The sequence below is a fragment of the Meles meles genome, chromosome 1, assembly GCF_922984935.1.
Source record: "Meles meles chromosome 1, mMelMel3.1 paternal haplotype, whole genome shotgun sequence".
Lineage (NCBI taxonomy): Eukaryota > Metazoa > Chordata > Mammalia > Carnivora > Mustelidae > Meles > Meles meles.
In genome coordinates, this window is record NC_060066.1 from 145990942 (window position 1) to 146010836 (window position 19895).

At 35.6% G+C, this 19895-nt stretch overlaps 1 protein-coding gene across 4 annotated transcripts in view; it reads left to right on the forward strand.

The window, feature by feature from the left end:
* The window catches only part of TTLL7 (tubulin tyrosine ligase like 7), a 154098-nt gene that overhangs the window by 88306 nt on the left and 45897 nt on the right, over positions 1-19895 (forward strand). For all 4 annotated transcript variants that reach the window (XM_046017964.1, XM_046017986.1, XM_046017980.1 and 1 more), the window contains exons 13-17: positions 245-380; positions 7843-7929; positions 12457-12655; positions 16615-16820; positions 17810-17944. In XM_046017964.1, the coding sequence (XP_045873920.1) occupies positions 245-380; positions 7843-7929; positions 12457-12655; positions 16615-16820; positions 17810-17944 (763 nt within the window). The remainder of the gene's footprint in view (positions 1-244; positions 381-7842; positions 7930-12456; positions 12656-16614; positions 16821-17809; positions 17945-19895) is intronic.

Consider the following 19895-nt stretch of genomic DNA (forward strand, 5'->3'; position numbering starts at 1 on the left):
ACCCTTTTACTGTGCTTTCTGGAGCTTCATTGTTTAATGACCATTCTCTAGATAAACTTTAATTTGTGTAAATAACTGATGAAAATTTGTGTGAATTTCTTATAGCTGCATTCATCTTTATTTCTAGCACCTAGTGAAGCAACTGGTAGAGAGTAGGTGGTCAAGAACTGTCTGTGTAATTGAACTTAGCTATGGCACTACAGTAGCTTCTTTTAAACAAATTGGTTTGTCTGATTTATTGTAGACGAATTTATCCTCCCGAAGATAAAACTCTGCTTGAAAAGTATGAGAATTTGTTGGCTGTTGCCTTTCAGACCTTCCTTTCAGGGAGAGCAGCTTCATTCCAGCGAGAGCTGAATAATCCTTTGAAAAGGATGAAGGTAAAGGAATGAGTGCTTATAAAGACAGAAGTGAATGAAGCCAAATAATATGTCTTTAAAAGCAGCCCACCTTAGCGCCACTTGTAAAAACATTTGTTTTAAGATGCACTTTCCTTCTATTTTAGCAGTTGCTAGCATTTCATAACCAACCAAGTGATTTCTTAAGTAAGCTAACAGGACAAATTATGCCGTAGAGAATGTTGATGTTATGTTGTAATATCAGTTTATTATAGTAAACATGTCTTCTTACAGAGGTGTGTATAGGTACCTGAATAAAAAAAAAATCCATTGAATTAACCTAGTGTTTTGTGATGCTCTCATTATTTGGATTGAACTAACTTCTTTATACAGTATTTTTCCCCCTGATACACTGCATAGACCTGGTATATGAGAAGTAATTAAAACACACATACACACACACAGAGTAATCTCTTTATCAAAATATCTATCAGTTATCTTTTGTTGCATAGTAAACCATTTATTTGCTTATATTCTGTAATCTTGGCTGAGCTCAGCTGAGTAGTTCTTCAGCTTGGCTTGCTTGGAGTGAATCATAGTTGCATTTACTTGGAAGCTCAACTGGGATTAGAAATCCAGGAAGGCCTCACATGTCTGGTGCCTCAGTAAGATAGCTGGAACGTCTGAGGAGCTGGCTTGATGTTTCTTTCTCTTTACATGATTTCTTTGCTAGGTAGCCAGATCTCATAACATGGTAGCTTGGAGTTTCAAAAGGAAGCATTTCAAGAGGACATACCCAGTGTGCAAGTGCTCGTCAAGCCTGTGCTTGCTAAAATCTCACTGGACAAATAAGTTTGTGTGGACTCATTAAAATGCAGTTTATATTACTGGACATTTCACTACAGTGATAACCTCCCATTTCTTGGATACCCTGTTATATTGAGTCATTAAAAAATGATAAAATTTATTATTCATAGATTTTGCTATGGTCTTTTCACTCAAATTCTGCAACAAAGTACAAGGCCACTTTCAAGCTGGCTACACCTGAGACAGGAGCTGAAGGAATAAAGTGGACCTCAATGTTCTTTTCCTCCAAAAGTCTTTCTTTTGACATACACATTTCCACCAGTAGAATTATATTCTGTGGCCCTTTGTTTTTCTTGATCAAGATAGTAGGAGACCTTTGTTCATTTTCTGTCACCTGTTCTGTACTGGTCTCTCCTGTGATTAACACTTCTGTTCATCTTCTCATTACTCTGCTCCCCTACCCCCACTTTTTCTGCTAGAAAACCTTGGAATTTTGGAGCAGATAGACGTACATTCAAATTCCAGCTCCCCCATATGTAAATTATGTAACCTTAGACTTAACTATTTGATCAGTATGCTCATCACTAATGTAGTAGTATTAAAACTGTAACAGGCTTGTGGTTAAAATAAAATTGAGGTTAATTAAAATAGTCTGTTTAAAGTACTTGTCACATAATAGGTTTCGAATCCTAATTCCCTTCTTCCTTGTCTTCTTCAAAATCTAGTTTAAATGTCACCAGTTTGCTTGCTCTATTCCATTGGTTTGTGAGCCTCTTCTTACACAAATATCACACTATCTTCTACTACTTCTTCTACTGTTGCTTTTGGACTTTGTAGGTCCTTTTTTTTTTTTTTTTTTAAGATTTTATTTATTTGACAGAGAGATATCACAAGTAGGCAGAGAGGCAGGCAGAGAGAGAGGGAAAAGCAGGCTCCCCGCCGAGGAGAGAGCCCAATGAGGGGCTCGATCCCAGGACCCTGAGATCATGACCTGGGCTGAAGGCAGAGGCCTAACTCACTGAGCCACCCAGGCGCCCCTGGACTTTGTAGGTCCTTAATGCTTCCATTTACATTTTAGGATCGGCTTGATTTTAAATTTTGATTAATTTTTTATTACAAAGTAGCTTCTAGGATTTTAGTTGGGACTGTGAGGAATCTATATTAACAGTAATATTAACAGTACTGAGTCTTCTGATCCACTAATATGGCATATCTCTCCATGTACTTGAGTCCATTATGCAACTGTATTTATAGCTTTGGGTGTATAGTTTTTGCACATCTTTAATTAAATTTATTCTTAACTATTTGTTGTTTTTGCTGCTGTTGCAAGTAATATAATTTAAAAAATTTTTCACTTTTAAATTTTTTCACATTGTAACATCTGATTTTTTTATATTGTCCTTGCAATTATATTTATATTGTCCTAGAGCAATTTTATATATTATATATTTTTATTATATATAATAATTTATTATATAATATACATTATACATTATATATTATATTTTTATTAATTGCCATCCTAAATTAATTTCTGGTTTTTATTTGGTTATTTTGAAGTTTTTTGTTTAATTTCTATATATTGAAATTTTCTCACTTTATTTTTGTTAAAAATTTCTAGTTTATTTCATTGGTATTAGGAACATTCTGATTTCAATATTGTAAAATGAATTGATACTTGCTTTAAGTCAATAGAGTACATATTCTTGTGAATGTTCCAAGTATATGAAAATAATAGGCTACTACAGGTGTTGGTTATAGAGTTTTATACATGTTAAAAGTAAATTTGGCTGTTAGTGTTGTTCAAATATCCTAAATCCTTTCCAATTTTTTTTTTCTTTTGGCCTATTTGTTCTAGCAATTCCTGAAAAAGATTGTTAAAACTACCAACTGTGACTGTGGATGCGGTTCTGTCGTTTTGTTTCATATACTTTGAAGTTATGAAGTTGTCTTTCTAATGAATTCATCCTTTCTATTTTATCATTATGAAATGTTTACCTTTTCATTTGATAATATCCCGTGTCTTAAAGCTTACATGTGTGACTTATGTGGATAACTAGTTTCTTTGTTATGGTTCCTGTTTGATTGATATATCATTCTATCTATTTATCAACTCATCTGTGTTCTTATATTTAAAATATCTCTGGGGAAAACCATGTAGTTGGGTCATATTTGCTTTAAAATTCAGTCTGACACTATCTGTCTCATAGTCATTTTACACATTTACTAGTATAGTTGGGTTTATGTCTTCCCTCTTGCTCTTTGTTCTCTATCCCATCTGTTCATTATTTTGTTGTTGTTGTTGTTCCCTGTATTCTTTTGGAAAAATCAATTATTTTTTTATTACACTATTTTATCTTCTCTTCTGGCTTTTAGTTATATTGTAGCATCCCTCTGACTTTGTGCTGTTAACATATATTTTTCTTTTACTTACGTTGCTCTTGCGAACCTCAGAATACATTGTTAGTATTGTCTAAGCAAGCAGTGGTCTTTAATAGTGGTCTAGTAACATTTCCTGTTTACTCACATATATACCCTTTCTTAAAGTGTTCTTCCCTCCTGACATGCAGATTCGTGCTTCTAACAAGGGTTGTCTTTCTTCAGTTTGAGAAACTTTCTTTAGTACTTCATATTCCTTGTAGCAGAAATGTGGTATTGATTAGTTTTCCCTCTGTCTTGTGTTTTGGTAAGAAATTGTTTTTCATTTTGTCTTCTTTAAGTGAAGTTTGACTGGATATAGAATTCTGTCTTGACAGGCTCTTTTGTTTGTTTCAGCACTGTTAGAGCCATCACTTATTTGTCCGCTTTTTCCTATTGTTTCTATTCATGATTCAACCATCTTACTTTTATTTTCCTTCTAAATGTAATGTGTCCTTTCCCCTGGCTGATTCCACCCCCACCCCCACCACCAGCATTTTGACTTTGATGTGTTTATGTGTGGTTTTCTTTGTATTAATCCAGCTTACAGTTTTCTCAATTTCTTGAGGCTCTGGGTTGATGTATTCCATTGGTTTTGGAAAGTTCTCCTCCGTTACTTCTTCAGATACTGTTGCTATGTTATTTTGTATTTGTCTCTTATGGAACGCTAATGACACATATATTAGGTGATTGGACAGCATCCCATGTATCTTGTTTACTCTGTTCTGTTTTTCTTTTATCTTTCTGTGTGCTTCAGTTTGGATAATTTACACTGAGATTATCTTTGCTGTGCCCAGTCTGCTACAAGCATATCCAGTCACTTCTTAATTTTTGATTATATTTTCAACTCAAGAATGTTCATTTGCTTCTTTAAAATATCATTTCTCTGTTGAACTTCTGCATCTTCCATTCATTTTGTCCATTTTTCATCAATTTTCTTTAATATGTATGTAGTAGTTATTTTAAAATCCTTATTTGTTAATTTTAACATCTGGATCACTTAAGGACCTGCTCTTTAAAATGTTTTTTCCTTTATATTATGGGTCACATTTTCCTGTTATTTTGGATATCCTACAGTTTTTATTTGTTTGACAGTGTCTATAAAAGAATCATAAAAACTGAACTGATATTATTTTTTCCAAAAAAAGGTATATCTTTCTTCTTTCAGGGTGCTAAGGTAAGGGGCTAATCATTTTGAGCCAAAGAAAAGTTGAACAAAAGCAAAAATCAACAAAATGGAACTACATCAAACTTTAAAGCTTCTGCAGAGCACGAGAAATAATTAACAACATGAAAATGCGACCTGCAGAATACGAGAAACATTTCGTAAATCATATATATGATAAGGAATTAATATCCAAAACATTTAAAGAACTCATGGAACTATATACCCACAACAACAAAAAAGAATCTAAAAAATGGGCAGAGAAGCTAAATGGACATTTTTTTTCCCCAAAGAAGCCATCTAAATGTCCAATAGGTACATGAGAAAATGCTCAGCATCACTAATCATCAGGGAAATGCAAATCAAAGCCACAATGAAGTATCATTTCACACCTGTTAGAATGGCTATCATCAAGAAAACAAGAGATAGCAAGTGTTGGTGAGGATGTGGAGAAAAGGGATGCTGCATACTGTTGGTGGGATTATAAATTGGTTCATCCACTATGAAAAGCAATATGAAGTTCCCCAAAAAGTTAAAAATAGATTTAACATATGATCCAGCAATTCCACCTATGGGTTATATCCAAAGGAAATGAAAACAGGATATCAGAGCAATAAATTCACTCTGTTTATTTATTAATGTTTATTGCAACATTATTCGCAGTAGCCAAGACTTGGAAATAATTTTCCAAGTGCCTGTCAGTGGATGAATGGATAAAGATGATGTGGTATATGTGTACAATGGAATGTTTTCAGCCATGAGGAAGAAGTAAGTCCTGCCATTGTAACAACACTGATGGACCTTGAGGACATTATGTTAATTAAGTCAGACAAAAAAGACAAGCACTATAGGGTTTCCCTTACATGTGGAATCCAAAAAAGCCAAACTCATAAAAACAGTGAAATGGTGTTTACCAGGGTTCAGATGTGGGGGAATAGGAGAGAGAGTGTTTAAGGATACAATCTTGCAACTAGTAGTAAATAAGTCCTAGAGATCCAATGCACAGTATAGTGAATATAGACAATATTGTCTTCTAAGCATGAAATTTGCTAAGAGAACAGATATTTATTATTCCAATCACAAAAGAGAAATAACTATTTGACATGATGGAGAAGCTATTAACTACAATGACAGTCATATGAAATATATAAATGTGTCTTTACACAATGTTATATGTCAAATTAATTTCTATCAAAAAAAGAGAAAAGTTAAACTTGGTCCAGTCTGGGTTGTAGTAGTTTTAGTTTACCATCTTGTTTCAAGGGTCTCAAGGATGAAAATTTTTTTATTATTAACATATAATGTATTATTAGCCTCAGGGGTACAGGTCTGTGAATCACTAGATTTACACACTTCACAGCACTTACCATAGCACATACCCTCCCCAATGTCCATAACCCAACCACTCTCTCCCTACCCCTCTGCCCCTTTCTCCCTATCCACCCCCACAACCCTGTTTGTTTTGTGAGATTAAGAGTCTCTTATGGTTTGTCGCCCTCCTGATCCCATCTTGTTTCATTTATTCTTTTCCTACCTGCCAACCCCCCCATGTTGCTTCTCGACTTCCTCATATCAGGGAGATCATATGATAGTTGTCTTTCTCCGACTGACTTATTTCGCTAAGCATAATACCCTCTAGTTCCATCCACGTCATCGCAAATGGCAAGATCTCATTTTCAAGGATGAAATTTATTCAGTGTTTGTTATGGACCTCATTTTCTATTGGTATCTAAAAACTGTAAGACTGGCTTTCACATGCCTCTATCTTCCTCCTCCACTACATGCTCACTCAAATTGCTGTCAGAGAGACCCAGCACGTCAAGAGAACAAGCTCTGTGGGGCAGTTCTAGATGTTACACTAGCTCACATGACCATTGAAAACTCTTCTCTTTATCCCAGCCTTTTATAGACGTGGTCTCTGCCCATCTGTGTGCAGGCTTGACAAATGATTCCGAAGTAGAAAATGGCTACTCATCTCTGCTTGCCTAGAACTTTTCCCCGCTCTGGTATTTAGTTTATTTTACACTACGTTATATCCACAGCTTTCTGATGTCTTAAAAACTATGATTGTTTAGTTTATCTGTCTTTTTCTAGCTGCTATAATGAAAGTATTATCTGTTATGATCTTCTTTCTCCTAAGCAGAAGCAGAACTCTTTGAGTTTCTTTTTAACTATCTTGTGTTGCTGTCATGGGAATTCGTTGTAGGATTATTGTTTAATCAAAACATTATAGCAAAAGTATTTTGGTATTTTAATACCTAAGCTTTATTGGATTGGGATGAAGAGTAACTTATTTTTACAAATTTCCATTGCACAGTGAGATTTCTAGTTTCTTCAAAAACCTTTTTATAGGAGACACTGAAACATGTCTTAAATATACAAATGGAGATGTGATTTTTTATAGATTGAATAAATAACTCAAGGAACCTCTTTCAGTGTAGCTATTATACTCCTATCGCTTTGGTTTGCTCAAAATCTATTTCAGTATATGTTTTTAGTATGACTTTGCCTGTTGACTTCGCAATGATTCTGGAAGAGCAAGTATTATACCCATAGAATGAAAATCTTTCACTAAGTTCTAAAGGTACTCTTGCACAATAGTTAAAAATTTGAAAGAGTCACCTTAAATTGTACCCATTTACTAAATACATTAGATCATTCTAAATGAAACTATTAGGCCATCATCAGTTTTCTTCTGAAGTTGTAATATTGTTTTGCACTAATTAATATAGAGATGATTGACGAAATTGTGCTCTGGAAAACTAGAGTGCACTTTTAGAAATTTTAATGTTCAATATGCTCAATACAAATGATCAATAGGGTAATTTATTGAAGTATTGTACTCTAAGATTTTAATAGTGTACTATAATGTAAAGACATATTTGTTTATGATATTAATGCATGATAGATTTCAGTTATGTATTGTTTATATTGCCAGATTTCCATGAAGCTTTCCTCAAGAGATTTTTCCATGATTCTTTATTTTTCATTTGATCTAAGCAATCTTCCTTAAATAGTTCTAGGACTCCTTGTTGTACACTATTTTATGGACATTAATGACCTTGGAAAGGTTGTAGAGTCCATTAGTGATCACAATTTTAATATTTTTTTAAGGAAGAAGATATTTTAGATCTTCTGGAACAATGTGAAATTGACGATGAAAAATTGATGGGCAAAACTGCCAAGCCTCGAGGGCCAAAGGTGCAGTACCTCTACATTCTTTACTATCATAGTAGATGCTACTAAGTACAGTTGATTTTACCTTCCTTATTCTTACCGTAAGAATGACTGATGCCACTTTCAAGGAACTGTATGAACCAGTACAGTTAGAGTTAGGGAGATATACTCAAGAGACATATTGTTAGTTTTCCTCAATTTTTATTTGTTTTTATTTTATTTATTTATTTGTCAGAGAGAGAGAGTCAGCACAAGTAGGCAGAGTGGCAGGCAGAGGGACAGGGAGAAACAACAGGCTCTCTGCTGAGCAGAGAGGCAGAGAGCCCCCTGTAGGACTCAATCCGAGAACCCTGGGATCAGGACTTGAGCCAAAGGCAGATGCTTAATTGACTGAGCCCACCCAGGTACTCCAAGTTTCCTTCATTTTTAAATTCTTTCCCTAAGGCTAGTAAAGACCCTATTAGTTAGGGCTAAGAGGGACTTAAAACTAGTACCCTTATTCTATACTCAGTATCACATTTTTCTCCTGTCTCTAGACTTAACAATTTTCAGAGATGTGTAGCATTATAGGTAAGGCAAATTATGACTCTGGAAATCCTCATGGGGAGCCCCACTTATTGTTGACCCAGTAACATTGAAATTGTGTTAGTTAAAATAGGTATGGTTTCTAGGAATAAACAGGAAGCTATCATGCAGGCAAAAATGGACATGTGTTTGCCTTACCTTCATTCTCTTTGTAGTAATGATCTATATGGTCCTTTTTTATGTGTTAAAGGCCTTGCTAATAGAGTTGGAAAGTGTTGAATTTGTAAAGTCTTGGAAACTTTTTTTATTCAGTTGTCATTATTATTGTTGCTGTTGTTTTAGTTTACATTTCAGCAATACAAAGCTATCACTATGTCCTCATACACATCATCATGCTCTGTCATGCTTTCATGCTTTTTCCAAGCCTTGGGAATGCCTTCCTATTTAAAAAAAAAAAAAAATCCATTCATTGCTTGATTACAGATCCCCTTCTAATGCAGCTGAACCATTGCTGCCATTGTGAAATCTTCCCTCATTCCCCTAGTTAGACTTAGATCTTCCTTCTTCTGCCTTTTCTCTTGTGCTACAAATAACACTTTAAGTGAGTTATGACAATTGTGTGCATGTTTGGTTTAGAATGAACTTGTAAATACTTTGAGGGTAGGAAGTATGTTGTTATCTCTAGCACCTAGCACAGTGTTTGGTACTTAGAAGATTGTCAAAAGCCATTAATTAAATTTGTTGAATGTGTCCACAATGACCTCATGGGCTAGTGGAAGAACAGGTAGGTGAACCAAAGTCCAGGCTGTATTGTGGCAAGTGCTTTAATAAAGGGAGTGGAAAGTGCTATAATTACATAGAGAAGCAAAGGACTGGTATACTGGATGCCCTTGCACAGGAAGTGACGTTGGAATTGGGTCTTAAAAAACGAGTAGGGCTCTAAACATTAAGGACGAGGGGAAGGATATTCAGTTTAGAGGGAATATTTAAGGCAAAGACATAGAGGTGTGACACCATTTGGTATCACTCAAATGGAAGATTCCTGGGGAGTAAAATAGTACAAGATGAACCTGGTGAAAAATATGTTTCTGGCGGAGATCAGAGACCTTGGATGTCAGGCACCCTTCTTCTGAAATATGTGCTTTATACTGAAGAATTGTGACTGATGCTGTTGATAATGCCTCTAATATATTTTAGAGTATCTTTAAAAGTGAATAGGTTCTAAGCTTTGTGTATTAATCATTGCAACTCAGCAAACCAGTTGTGAGACAACTTGCAGGCATAGAATTGACGCAGAATGACAAATGCAAAGGCCCTGAGACCATCTATCATACTCTTATTTGCTTCATTAAATAAGATTTAGCATCCAAATAAAAAAATAAGCTCCTGGAAGGCAGAATTCACATTGTATATTTTTTTCAACCCCTCTTATTCTAGGCAAGTAGTAGAAGCTAACTGTATTTGTTGAAATGAAATGAATTGGCTAGTTTCTGTAGGTCTTAATGCCAGTAATATTTCAAAATGGTTGAAAGTTGCATAATCAGTCTGAAGTAAAAACATGTTATAACTTTTAACTTTATGTACGCTGAGGATCTGGGGTGAGCCAAACTTCAAAGCAGCCTTTCATTTTAGAGGTATGCTATCACATGGTAAACATTAATTTTCAGTATGTTTATAGTAGAAGAATAAGTGAAGATAGTGAAGGTTAAATGAAACTTGTACTAGGAGAAATAATAATTTTTCACTTATTTGAGAAACTAGGAAATATTAATTCGTTCTATAAATAATAAATAGCACATAAGGTATTAGCTGTGAGCATTGTTCTTTTTTTCAGCTGAGTGATTACTAATATTTATGCTATTTATATATTTTTATGTATGGCCCAGTTCATAATACAATAGGACATAAAAATAAGTATAGTATGATGTGTATCCTAACTTAATGCCAATTTATAAACTCCATTTTGCAGTTAAGGTACTGTTCGAAGTTCAGACTACTATCACTTCTTGTTAATTATTGCTTGAACAGTGTGTTGGTCAAAAAGTCCCAAATGCATATATGACACAAAGGTTCAGCTATCCATTTCCCCTAGCGATTCATTATAGGATCCAATAACTCATTATGTAGTCAAGCTCTTTGAGAAACCTGAAAGCTGTTTGACTACATGAAGGAGGACACTACTAGCAAGCCTGGTTGTGCCATTGTCTCTTTGGGGACCTGCAAGACTTCTGAAGAAACAGGCTTCCTCTAGAATTCATATTCCCCAAGACTATCAAAATGTTCCATGATTGTGTACTAGTCAGTGTTTCTATGCATATCTCTTTGAACATTTTTAGTGCTCAGGAAAATATTGGACTATCAAAAGAAAAACACTTTCAAATGCAAGTTGGTACCGTAGTGTATTAAATTACTTACCCTACTTTGGGTATTTTTACACCATTTGCAAAGGCGGTAACTTTAAGAGGATCATGCTTTGGCTTACGGTGTCTTCCAGGCACTTCATGACATGCTATTTCTCTCTTTATCTTTCATTCTACACTGACACATGAGAAGATATACCTTATTTCAGTGAAGTCCCATGGTAACCAAGGCTTTCCTTATTGTGTATGCTAGCATCAAAGCATTTTTGTTAAACAGAGAACAAGAATCTAGTGTATAGCTACAGGAACCTGTCCCAGCAGGAGCAAGAGGCATATGGTTTGTATAATAAATAGTCTCTTAAAATGACTAAGTCGTAAAAATGTCTTGTTCTTGGTTGTGTACATTCTTTGTGAAGTGAAGCTGTCCTGCTTCCCTTATCTTTTTTATTCCCTCACCTGGCATCCTTGGAAACACAGTGCTTGGGAGGTTTAGAGACAAGTAATTCTAATGGAAATACTGGAACATAACAGCAGGGAATTTTAAGCATTGCAGTTTTACCCTTCTACATGGTATCTATCCTCCAAAAATTCTTGCTGTAGTCATTTTTACATGATACCACTTTTTTGGGTAGCATGGACAATGAAAAGCAGTGTTGCTGCGTTATGGCCAAACCTCTATGTCAGATTCAGAAATCCTGTGAGAAGAGGCACAAGCTGTTCAGAACCCATTTGGAAAGTAGACAGTTAACTAAAAATTTTGATTTGTAAAAATATCCAGAGCAAATTAGACATGTAAAGACTATCTTGCTTCGTGTTATACATTATGTGAGTGGATAGGCTCATAGGCTCTGTTTTATGATGTGGCCTTACTATACTTACAGTAATTTTTCTTATTTTATCTACAGTGATTTTTTAAAAAGATTTTATTTAGATTTTATTTATTTATGAGAGGGAGAGAGAACAAGTAGGGGGAGGGGCGGAGGGAAAAGCAGACTCCCTGCTGAGCAGGGAGCCCAGCAGGGCTCGATCCCAGGACCCCAGGATCATGACCTGAGCGGAGGGAGATGCTTAACCGACTGAGCCATCCAGGTGCCCCTTTACTTGCAGTGGTTTAACTGGCTTTTCTTACTCTTTCTGCCTTTCTTCCCCCGGCCCTTTCTTCTCTCTCTCAAAAGCAACACACACATATACTCACACACACTCACATACACACAGCCCACAAACGCGCATTTACTGATTGGCTCTGAACATCAGTGATACAACAAAAGTACAGCTCTGAGTTTTGATGAGTAATGAGTAATCTCTCTGTATGGAATGAAGAAAAGCTGATTATGTTTCTGATTTTCATATTTTCATTTTCATCTCAAATATTTTATTTTGCTGTTTTTTGTGGGTACTCTAGTCATTTCTTCACATCACACAGCATTTTCCTCATCACAACCGAAATCTGTACCATTTAAGAGGGAACATTTTGCAGAAACAGAAGCCTCAATGAAGAGCACAGTAGGCTAATGGCACACGGTAGCAGTCATGCTTTTTGGGAGGGTTTCAGGCTTTGGTGAAAAGCAGCCAGCGTAAGCAGGAAATTGAAAATAGTAGCTGATCATGCTCATAGTTCATTAGTACTGCTCTGAATTCTAACAGTACACATTTCCCTCTGGTTCAGCCTCTGTCCTCCATGCCTGAGAGCTCTGAGGTAATGAAAAGACAGAAATACTACAGCAGTGACAGCAGTTACGACAGTAGCAGCAGTGCTTCGGAATCCGAGGACAATGAGAAAGAAGAGCACCAAAATAAGAACAGAGGAAAGCAAGTCACGTATAACTTTAAACAGTCCAACAACTACAAATTAATTCAACAATCCAGTAAGTTCATTTCTTCTAGTTTTGTTGTTATGTGAAGAATTACGGAACGGCAGTTACTGAACTCAGTAAAAGACCTTGGGCAAATGGACCCTTGTCCTGTGTGAGGGGACCTGGACTCCACCTCACTTCGTTCCCTAACCCTGACCTGGGCACACTGCACAGTCCCTTCCAGGGGCTGCAGAGGGAAAACAAACAGGTTGAATGAAGGATATCTGAGAGCCCTTTCTTCTCTATTTCATAGTTTTTGTTATGTCCTGGATTATTGCATGGATTTTGTGAAACAGGCCTCATGGCAGCTGATCTGGGGGCTGCATTCTCTTTTAAGACTGTTATGTTTCCTTGCTCCATTCTCCACCCACGCCCCTGTGCTGTCCCTCCCTTTTGGTCACCAATTTTATCTTATATGTTCACCTCTTTTTAAAATTTTTTTTTTTTTTTTATTTGACAGAGAGAGAGAGAGAGAGATCACAAGTAGGCAGAGAGGCAGGCAGAGAGAGAGGAGGAAGCAGGCTCCCTGCTGAGCAGAGAGCCCGATGCGGGGCTCGATCCCCAGACCCTGAGATCATGACCTGAGCCGAAGGCAGTGGCTTAATCCACTGAGCCACCCAGGCGCCCCTGTTCACCTCTTTTTAAAAATGTGTGTCTTTCTCTAGGTACTTGACTTGAACATCTCTGTGAGCCGTGCAATTGTGAAATAGTTGAAGTTTTGTTTCCTCCTATTTTCATCAGGGCTGAGCACTCAAGTCAGGGCTTTGGGATACCTACAGCAAGTATTCCGGACAGTAACCAACCAGCTGCTCTATCGGCTTCCTTTCCACCTTCCTCTTTTCTCTTTCTTCCTTTCTTTTCACATCCTCTCTCTCTTCCATTTGGTCATTCATCCCTTCTTTGATTTCAGGTGTGTTCACAGTTCTTTCATCCACAAATGTCCCGTGTGGTATTGCTGTTTTCTCAGGCTCACTTGGATCTCCCTTCCCCATGCTGCCTCCAAGGCAGGGCTTTTCTTAACTCACATCTCTCCTGTCTCTGCCTCGTCCTCCATTGTCCCAGGGCTCCAGGAAAGGGACCAGTTCAGTCATGCAGTAAACACAACTGTGAGCCTTCTTTGATCTCCAGCAGTGGCTTATTTAATGTGTCAGTTCTCTGGAAATGAGTGTGTTTTAAACTTGGCCTTGCATACTTATGGCAAAATGCCATGAGGAATACAGTACAGACGAAGATTTTAAATTATCTCTTACCAAATTATCATGAAGATTTTTGATGGCCTTTTCCTTCTTCTTTTCCTTTACTTTCTTTTACTGAATTATTTTATAAAGATACATGGTAGTGTTCCTGTCTTTGAGAGTTCATGTGTTTGGAGGAGAAATAATGTACTATGTTCCATTTCATGTATGTACTTATTTAAGATGTCTATTGAGCACCTGTTCTAGAGTTGCAATCTATTTTATCAATTACTTCCTTTTTTTCCTAAAGATGCCTTACGTGCTTTCAGTGTGTGTCTGAAAGTATGGCTCTGTTTCTCTTTTGGAAGCTGACATTGTCCTGTCCAGATCTTACCAGTTGTTTAATCCCTCATTAAAGGTGGGCATCCCTAAGACTGTGAGCCAACAGCGGATGAGGTTGGGGTTGCGGAAATGTGGCCGAGATTCCTAAAGCTCAGAGATTGTTCTTTTTTCTCAGGCTAAAAATAAATTGAAATCAGAAAAATAGTGTACTAAAAATGTTTTTGAGTGTGAATTCACATTTTAAAGCTAGCTTAATTCAGTTATATGTATTTTCCCTTTTTAGTTATATATTATTTTCATAGTCGTTAGGAATTACCATGAAGGTTTCCACTTGTTTTATGTTCTCTCTTTAATATTACACTAAAGAATACCATAGCCACAAACCCTCCTTGAGTTTTCTTTCCAAAGTGATGCTAATGATGGAGGGCAAAATCCAGATTATGTGCAACATATTCTGGTGTAGAGATAACTTAGGAAATTTACCCTTGCTGTAATTTCAAAGATACATTTTGGGTTGATATAAGGTGTTCACACATAAAACGATATGAAATAGTTTTCTCACATAACTTGTATGTGCAAGTTATAACCATTTTTTGCTAATCTACCTAAATATTATTACCATATCTAGTGATTTAATTATTCTGTCTGAATTTCCAGTGTATGCAGGGAAAAAGTGGGAATCTGTGGTGATTCAAGAGAAAGGATATTTTCCTTCTGCACCTGTGATCAGATTATACATTCCAAACTACCACTTTAAGCCCTCAAAGAGAGCAGAACCAAGGTGTAGGTAGTAGTACATGCTTTGTGTATTTTCCTAGTAGAAGACTGACCAGTGATATGTTCCTCACACAGCCCTTTTCTAGGAGCATGGTCCTTTAACAAAAATTGGATGTGACTTTTAGTTTCAGAAGAAAGTTAATAATTGGAACAAATGGAAGTTTTTTTAAACATCTTCTGTAGCTTTAATGAGTGTATTTTTTACATTCACCGGAACCCAAATGGTATTAGGATTATCATTGACTCAAAATATCCTATAGAAATATATCCCTAAATATAAGATGTATGTCCATTGCCTTTACAAAGGTTTAATTTTTTTTCAACAGCTAATGAAGAGAAATGTTTGGGTATTCAACTTGCCTCATGTGAGTTTTATTAAATTGTTTAATTACTGAAGATTGATGTATTCCCTGAGCAGAGAGAGAATATGGAACAGAGGGAATTTACAAAATATGAACTAAAAAGATATAACTTTTGATGATATTGAGGGATATTCTATTTCCCTGTTTTAGGAGTCAAAATTTACCTGGAACACTTGGTTCTCTTTTTTTAAATGGTATTAATTGGGAAAGATATTCTTTGGTTTTCCCTAGTTTGTTCTGATAACAACCCTTTAGATCCAGACATTTTTTCCTTGACTTAAATCTTCTACTGTGGGAATTTAAATCTAGTTTTTTTTCTTCATTCTTTTCTCCTGTAAATAATAAGACTACTTGTCTACTACTACTCTTGTAATAACCAATTATATATTTAAACTCCATTAGGATGATCTTTATGTTTTTCTTCTGTTTTATGGGTTTTTTTCTTTTGTGCCCTAAATTCTGTAACATCCATTTATTCTGACCACTCTCTAGACTCCTTTCCATCCCCCTCTATGAGTCTTGCTATAAAGTATTCTATTTTATAGAATCGGTACACAAATTCTAATAAATGACCAGTCTAATGCAAAGATAATAGGTGGCATCATGCTTTAGAAAGAGGAAGGACACTGACGTTATATAGTTCAGGACTTAAACCTGAGCCTGGCCACTTCCTTGTCATGTGACTTGGGAAAGTTCTGAGTCTCCAGGCGATGCAGATTCCTACTTCAGAGGGTTTCTGTGAGGATTAAGATTAAAGGGTAGCACCTAGGAAGATGCCTGGCTTATAGAAAGTGCTTCATGAATGCTACTTTTCCTTTCTTCTGGTTCTTTTAAGTCATGTTTCAAGAACAGAACTGGTTAGAAAAATCATTCTTATCATAGCCATTCTTTTTAATTAATTAATTAATTAATTTGTCAGAGAGAGAAAACACAAGTAGGCAGAGTGGCAGGCAGAGAGAGAAGCAGGCTCCCCAATGAGGAAGGAGCCCGACGTGGGACTCGATCCCAGGACTCCGGGACCATGAACTGAGCCGAAGGCAGTGGCTTAACGGACTGAGCCACCCAGGCGTCCCTATTGTAGCCATTCTTAATACATTATAGGGGTTCTGCACCAAGTTTACTGTTTAAATTGTAATACATCCCTAAATATAAGGTTATGTCCATTAACTTATGCTTATATTCTCATGATGATGACTATTCTTTTAAATTTATTGCTGTTTTGCCACCATGTGGTCTAATTGTTAGTTTAACTCCAATACAGTGGGAAACTTTACTAACTCTGCTGCTGTACTACCCCTCTGCTCCATTATCCTAGGCTCCATTAGGCGTTCAGTCAGCTGCCCTCGGTCCATCTCTTCTCAATCACCTTCCAGCGCAGACAGCCGCCCCTTTTCTGCTCAACAAATGACACCAGCATCCCGGCCAACTTCAGGGTCTCGGTCACATTCTTTAAACCGTGCCTCCTCCTACATGAGGCACCTGCCTCACACTAATGATGCCAGCTTTCCTAACTCTCAGATGGTAAGTCATCCATTCGGTCCTCTGAGATCACAGGAAGCACTATACTCAGGATTTAGGTGGCAGAGGGACTGGCTGGGAGGAAGACAGATTGAACTCCAGATCCCAGCTATAATTCAGCTCATGGTCTAGTGGAATTTGGGTTGTTCATCCTCTTAACCTATAACTTAAAAAGCAGACTCCCCTATTTCATAGAATAGGGTATGGACACTGAGAATGGCATTTTATTTTCCATTTGCTAATGGTGTCAGATAATTTTGTTGAATTTCACCAGATCAAATACATCATTTTGCAGTGTACTATGCAATACAGCTGTAAATTTGGGGGAATTTGTTGGATGGTAAATTTTCCTTAATGGACTTCTGATTAATAGGTTAAAAAACCAAACCATTGACAAATTATCCTTAGAGCACTGAAGTATTAACATCATTGATCATGTTTTCTTTATATTTAAAGTAACATATAGCATTCTCTCCTTAGCATGAATCCCAGAGATTCGTGTTGAAGTCAGCGAATTTATTTTGCAACCAGGCTTACTTGTGGATGCTCAAATAGATATCTCCTTGTACCTACACATAGGCCAGGAACTTATTTAATTTGTTTATTTAATGTGGATCATGTTCCCAAAGAGAAGAGTTTAGAAAATATAAGTGAATGAATTTCACTTGGTAATAATCAATAATTATTTTCTCTAATCAAGAATTGCCTACGTTATATGTAACAAATGAACTGACCAGGAAGTCTTTTTAAAACACTTATATTTTTGTTTTATTTTGAGCTACATAAACTATAACTGTGTGGAAATGCCAAAGACACTCTTGGGAAATCATATCCATTTAATCCTAAGAATAAATGTAAAAGAAATTATTTTCTTTTTCACTGTTATTTTTTTAATTAAAAGTGCATCATTTTTACCTAGAAATATCTTTCAGATTATAGTGGCACAATGAAATAAGACCCCCTCCAAATATCTGTATTCTTTCAAATTTAAGAGTGAGTCTTTGCGGCAACTGAGAACAAAGGAACAAGATGACGATCTAACAAGTCAGACCTTATTTGTCCTCAAGGACATGAAGATCCGGTTTCCAGGAAAATCAGATGCAGAATCATTACTTCTGATAGAAGATGTGAGTATATGACATATACAAAATTTCAAGGAGCTCACTTTTTTTTATTATTCTTTAAAATATTAAAATTTATTTCCTGATGGTGTTATTCTCAATGACATGGTAAGCTTAACTGATGTTCTTTTCAACCTCAACAAGCTTTAGAAAATACAGGGGTTATTTTAATTATTATGATCCATGAGCAGTGAGATCACATAATGAATAATGCAAAATATCTTTTAGTGTCTAGTCCTGTTTAATGATGCAATTTCTTCATCAAGCGAGAATAATTACTGTTAAATAATTACTGCTCTTAATGATGAAAGAAATATCAAAGTTAAGCCTCCTTCTGTAAAGATTTAGAAGGATCTAACATGGAATGAGTTGTAATGAAAAAAATAGAGCCCTGGGTATAAAATGTCAAGAATATTTGAATGTGACACCGTGAATGGTTTTTGTTAAATTGTGAAGTGGCTTATATTGGGTGTGTTTTTCTTGTTATAAACACATTTGCACCACCCAGTGGAACATTCTAAAATGACACAGGCCTAAAAATTCCCATTAAAGTCAATGACTTAATTCTATTTTAGAAAGAAGGTCAAGTTATTCAGATATTTCAGGTGAAAGAGCATTCCTTCAAAGATTGGTTTCCTTTAGAAACATCTGTCTCAAATTGACATTCCTAGGTAATCCCTTAGTAACAGAAGATTGTTTTCTGATTTCCCTGTTTTGTTTAGTTTGGTTGGGATTTTGGTTTTTGGTTTGCAGTTTTTGGGTTTTTTTTGTTTTTGTTTTTTTTTGTTGGGGGGGTTTGGGTTTTGTTGTTGCTGTTTTTGTTCCAGAGGAGAAGGCACCATCTAGTGGCCAGTTGGAAGATAAGACCCAGAATGATGCACTTGGTGCTTTTCACATTTTATCATTACTTTAGACCTCTCTGAAGCAACTGTCTTTCTGAAACAAAATGAACAAGCCCCCCAACAAATAACAATAAAAATTTAACTTTCTTAATTTAAAAAATTAAAAGTGACAATTTCTGTTTTGTAATTATGACATAATTATAAACAAAGTCCCCAAATATTATACATTATTTTGTTATATGAATATTTAAAAAACTGAAAATGGTATCTTGCTTACAAACAAGCTGATATTTGTTACATCAAGGAAAAAAGGAAAAACAAACACTAGTTATACAGCATTCTCTAGCTGTGTTTTTATTTGCATATCACCTTACTCAATCAAGTTCTCTTCTAGGTAAAGACAAAAATTTTGTACCATTTTACTTATATTTCTTAGAGATATTAGTTATACACCAATCTTTTAAATCAGGTAGAAGAAAAATTAGATAATCAGAGAGTAGAACTAATATTTGTGGCTGATGTGATTGTTTTATAAAGATATCAGCTTACATAATTAATAAAATATAATGGATAATTATATAAGACATTAGATTGTTTACTATATATTTACTATATGCAGAAAATATTTTAATTTGTTTGCTACTGAATATATATTGCTAGAGTATATATTCAGAACTTTTGCAGATTTTTACCAGCAAAAACCCAGTAAAAACGAAACAAAGGAATAATAGAATCCTGATTATATATAAGCTACCTTCTAATGTATTGTTTAATATTCTGTTATTATATAGGGTGATGTGGTAAATATAGGTCTTGGAATTAAAATAGAAAATCTGTGTTTTGGGTTTCTTCCCAATCCTATGTACCTGAAGACATTTGACTTCCATTTATAGAGACTGTGTACTTTTTATAGCAAGAAGAGGAAACTTTGGATTCTGATGGTTTCTTTACTTTAACTTAGAAATCTTTGCACTTGTCTTTATGAAAGTAGACATTCTTTATTGCAAGTAATACTACACTGCTTCTGTTTCACAGATTAGTAAAATTCATTTCAACTCATTCATTTATTCTTCATTACTTTTGAGGAAAATTTTAAACTAAATTTCTTAATGTTT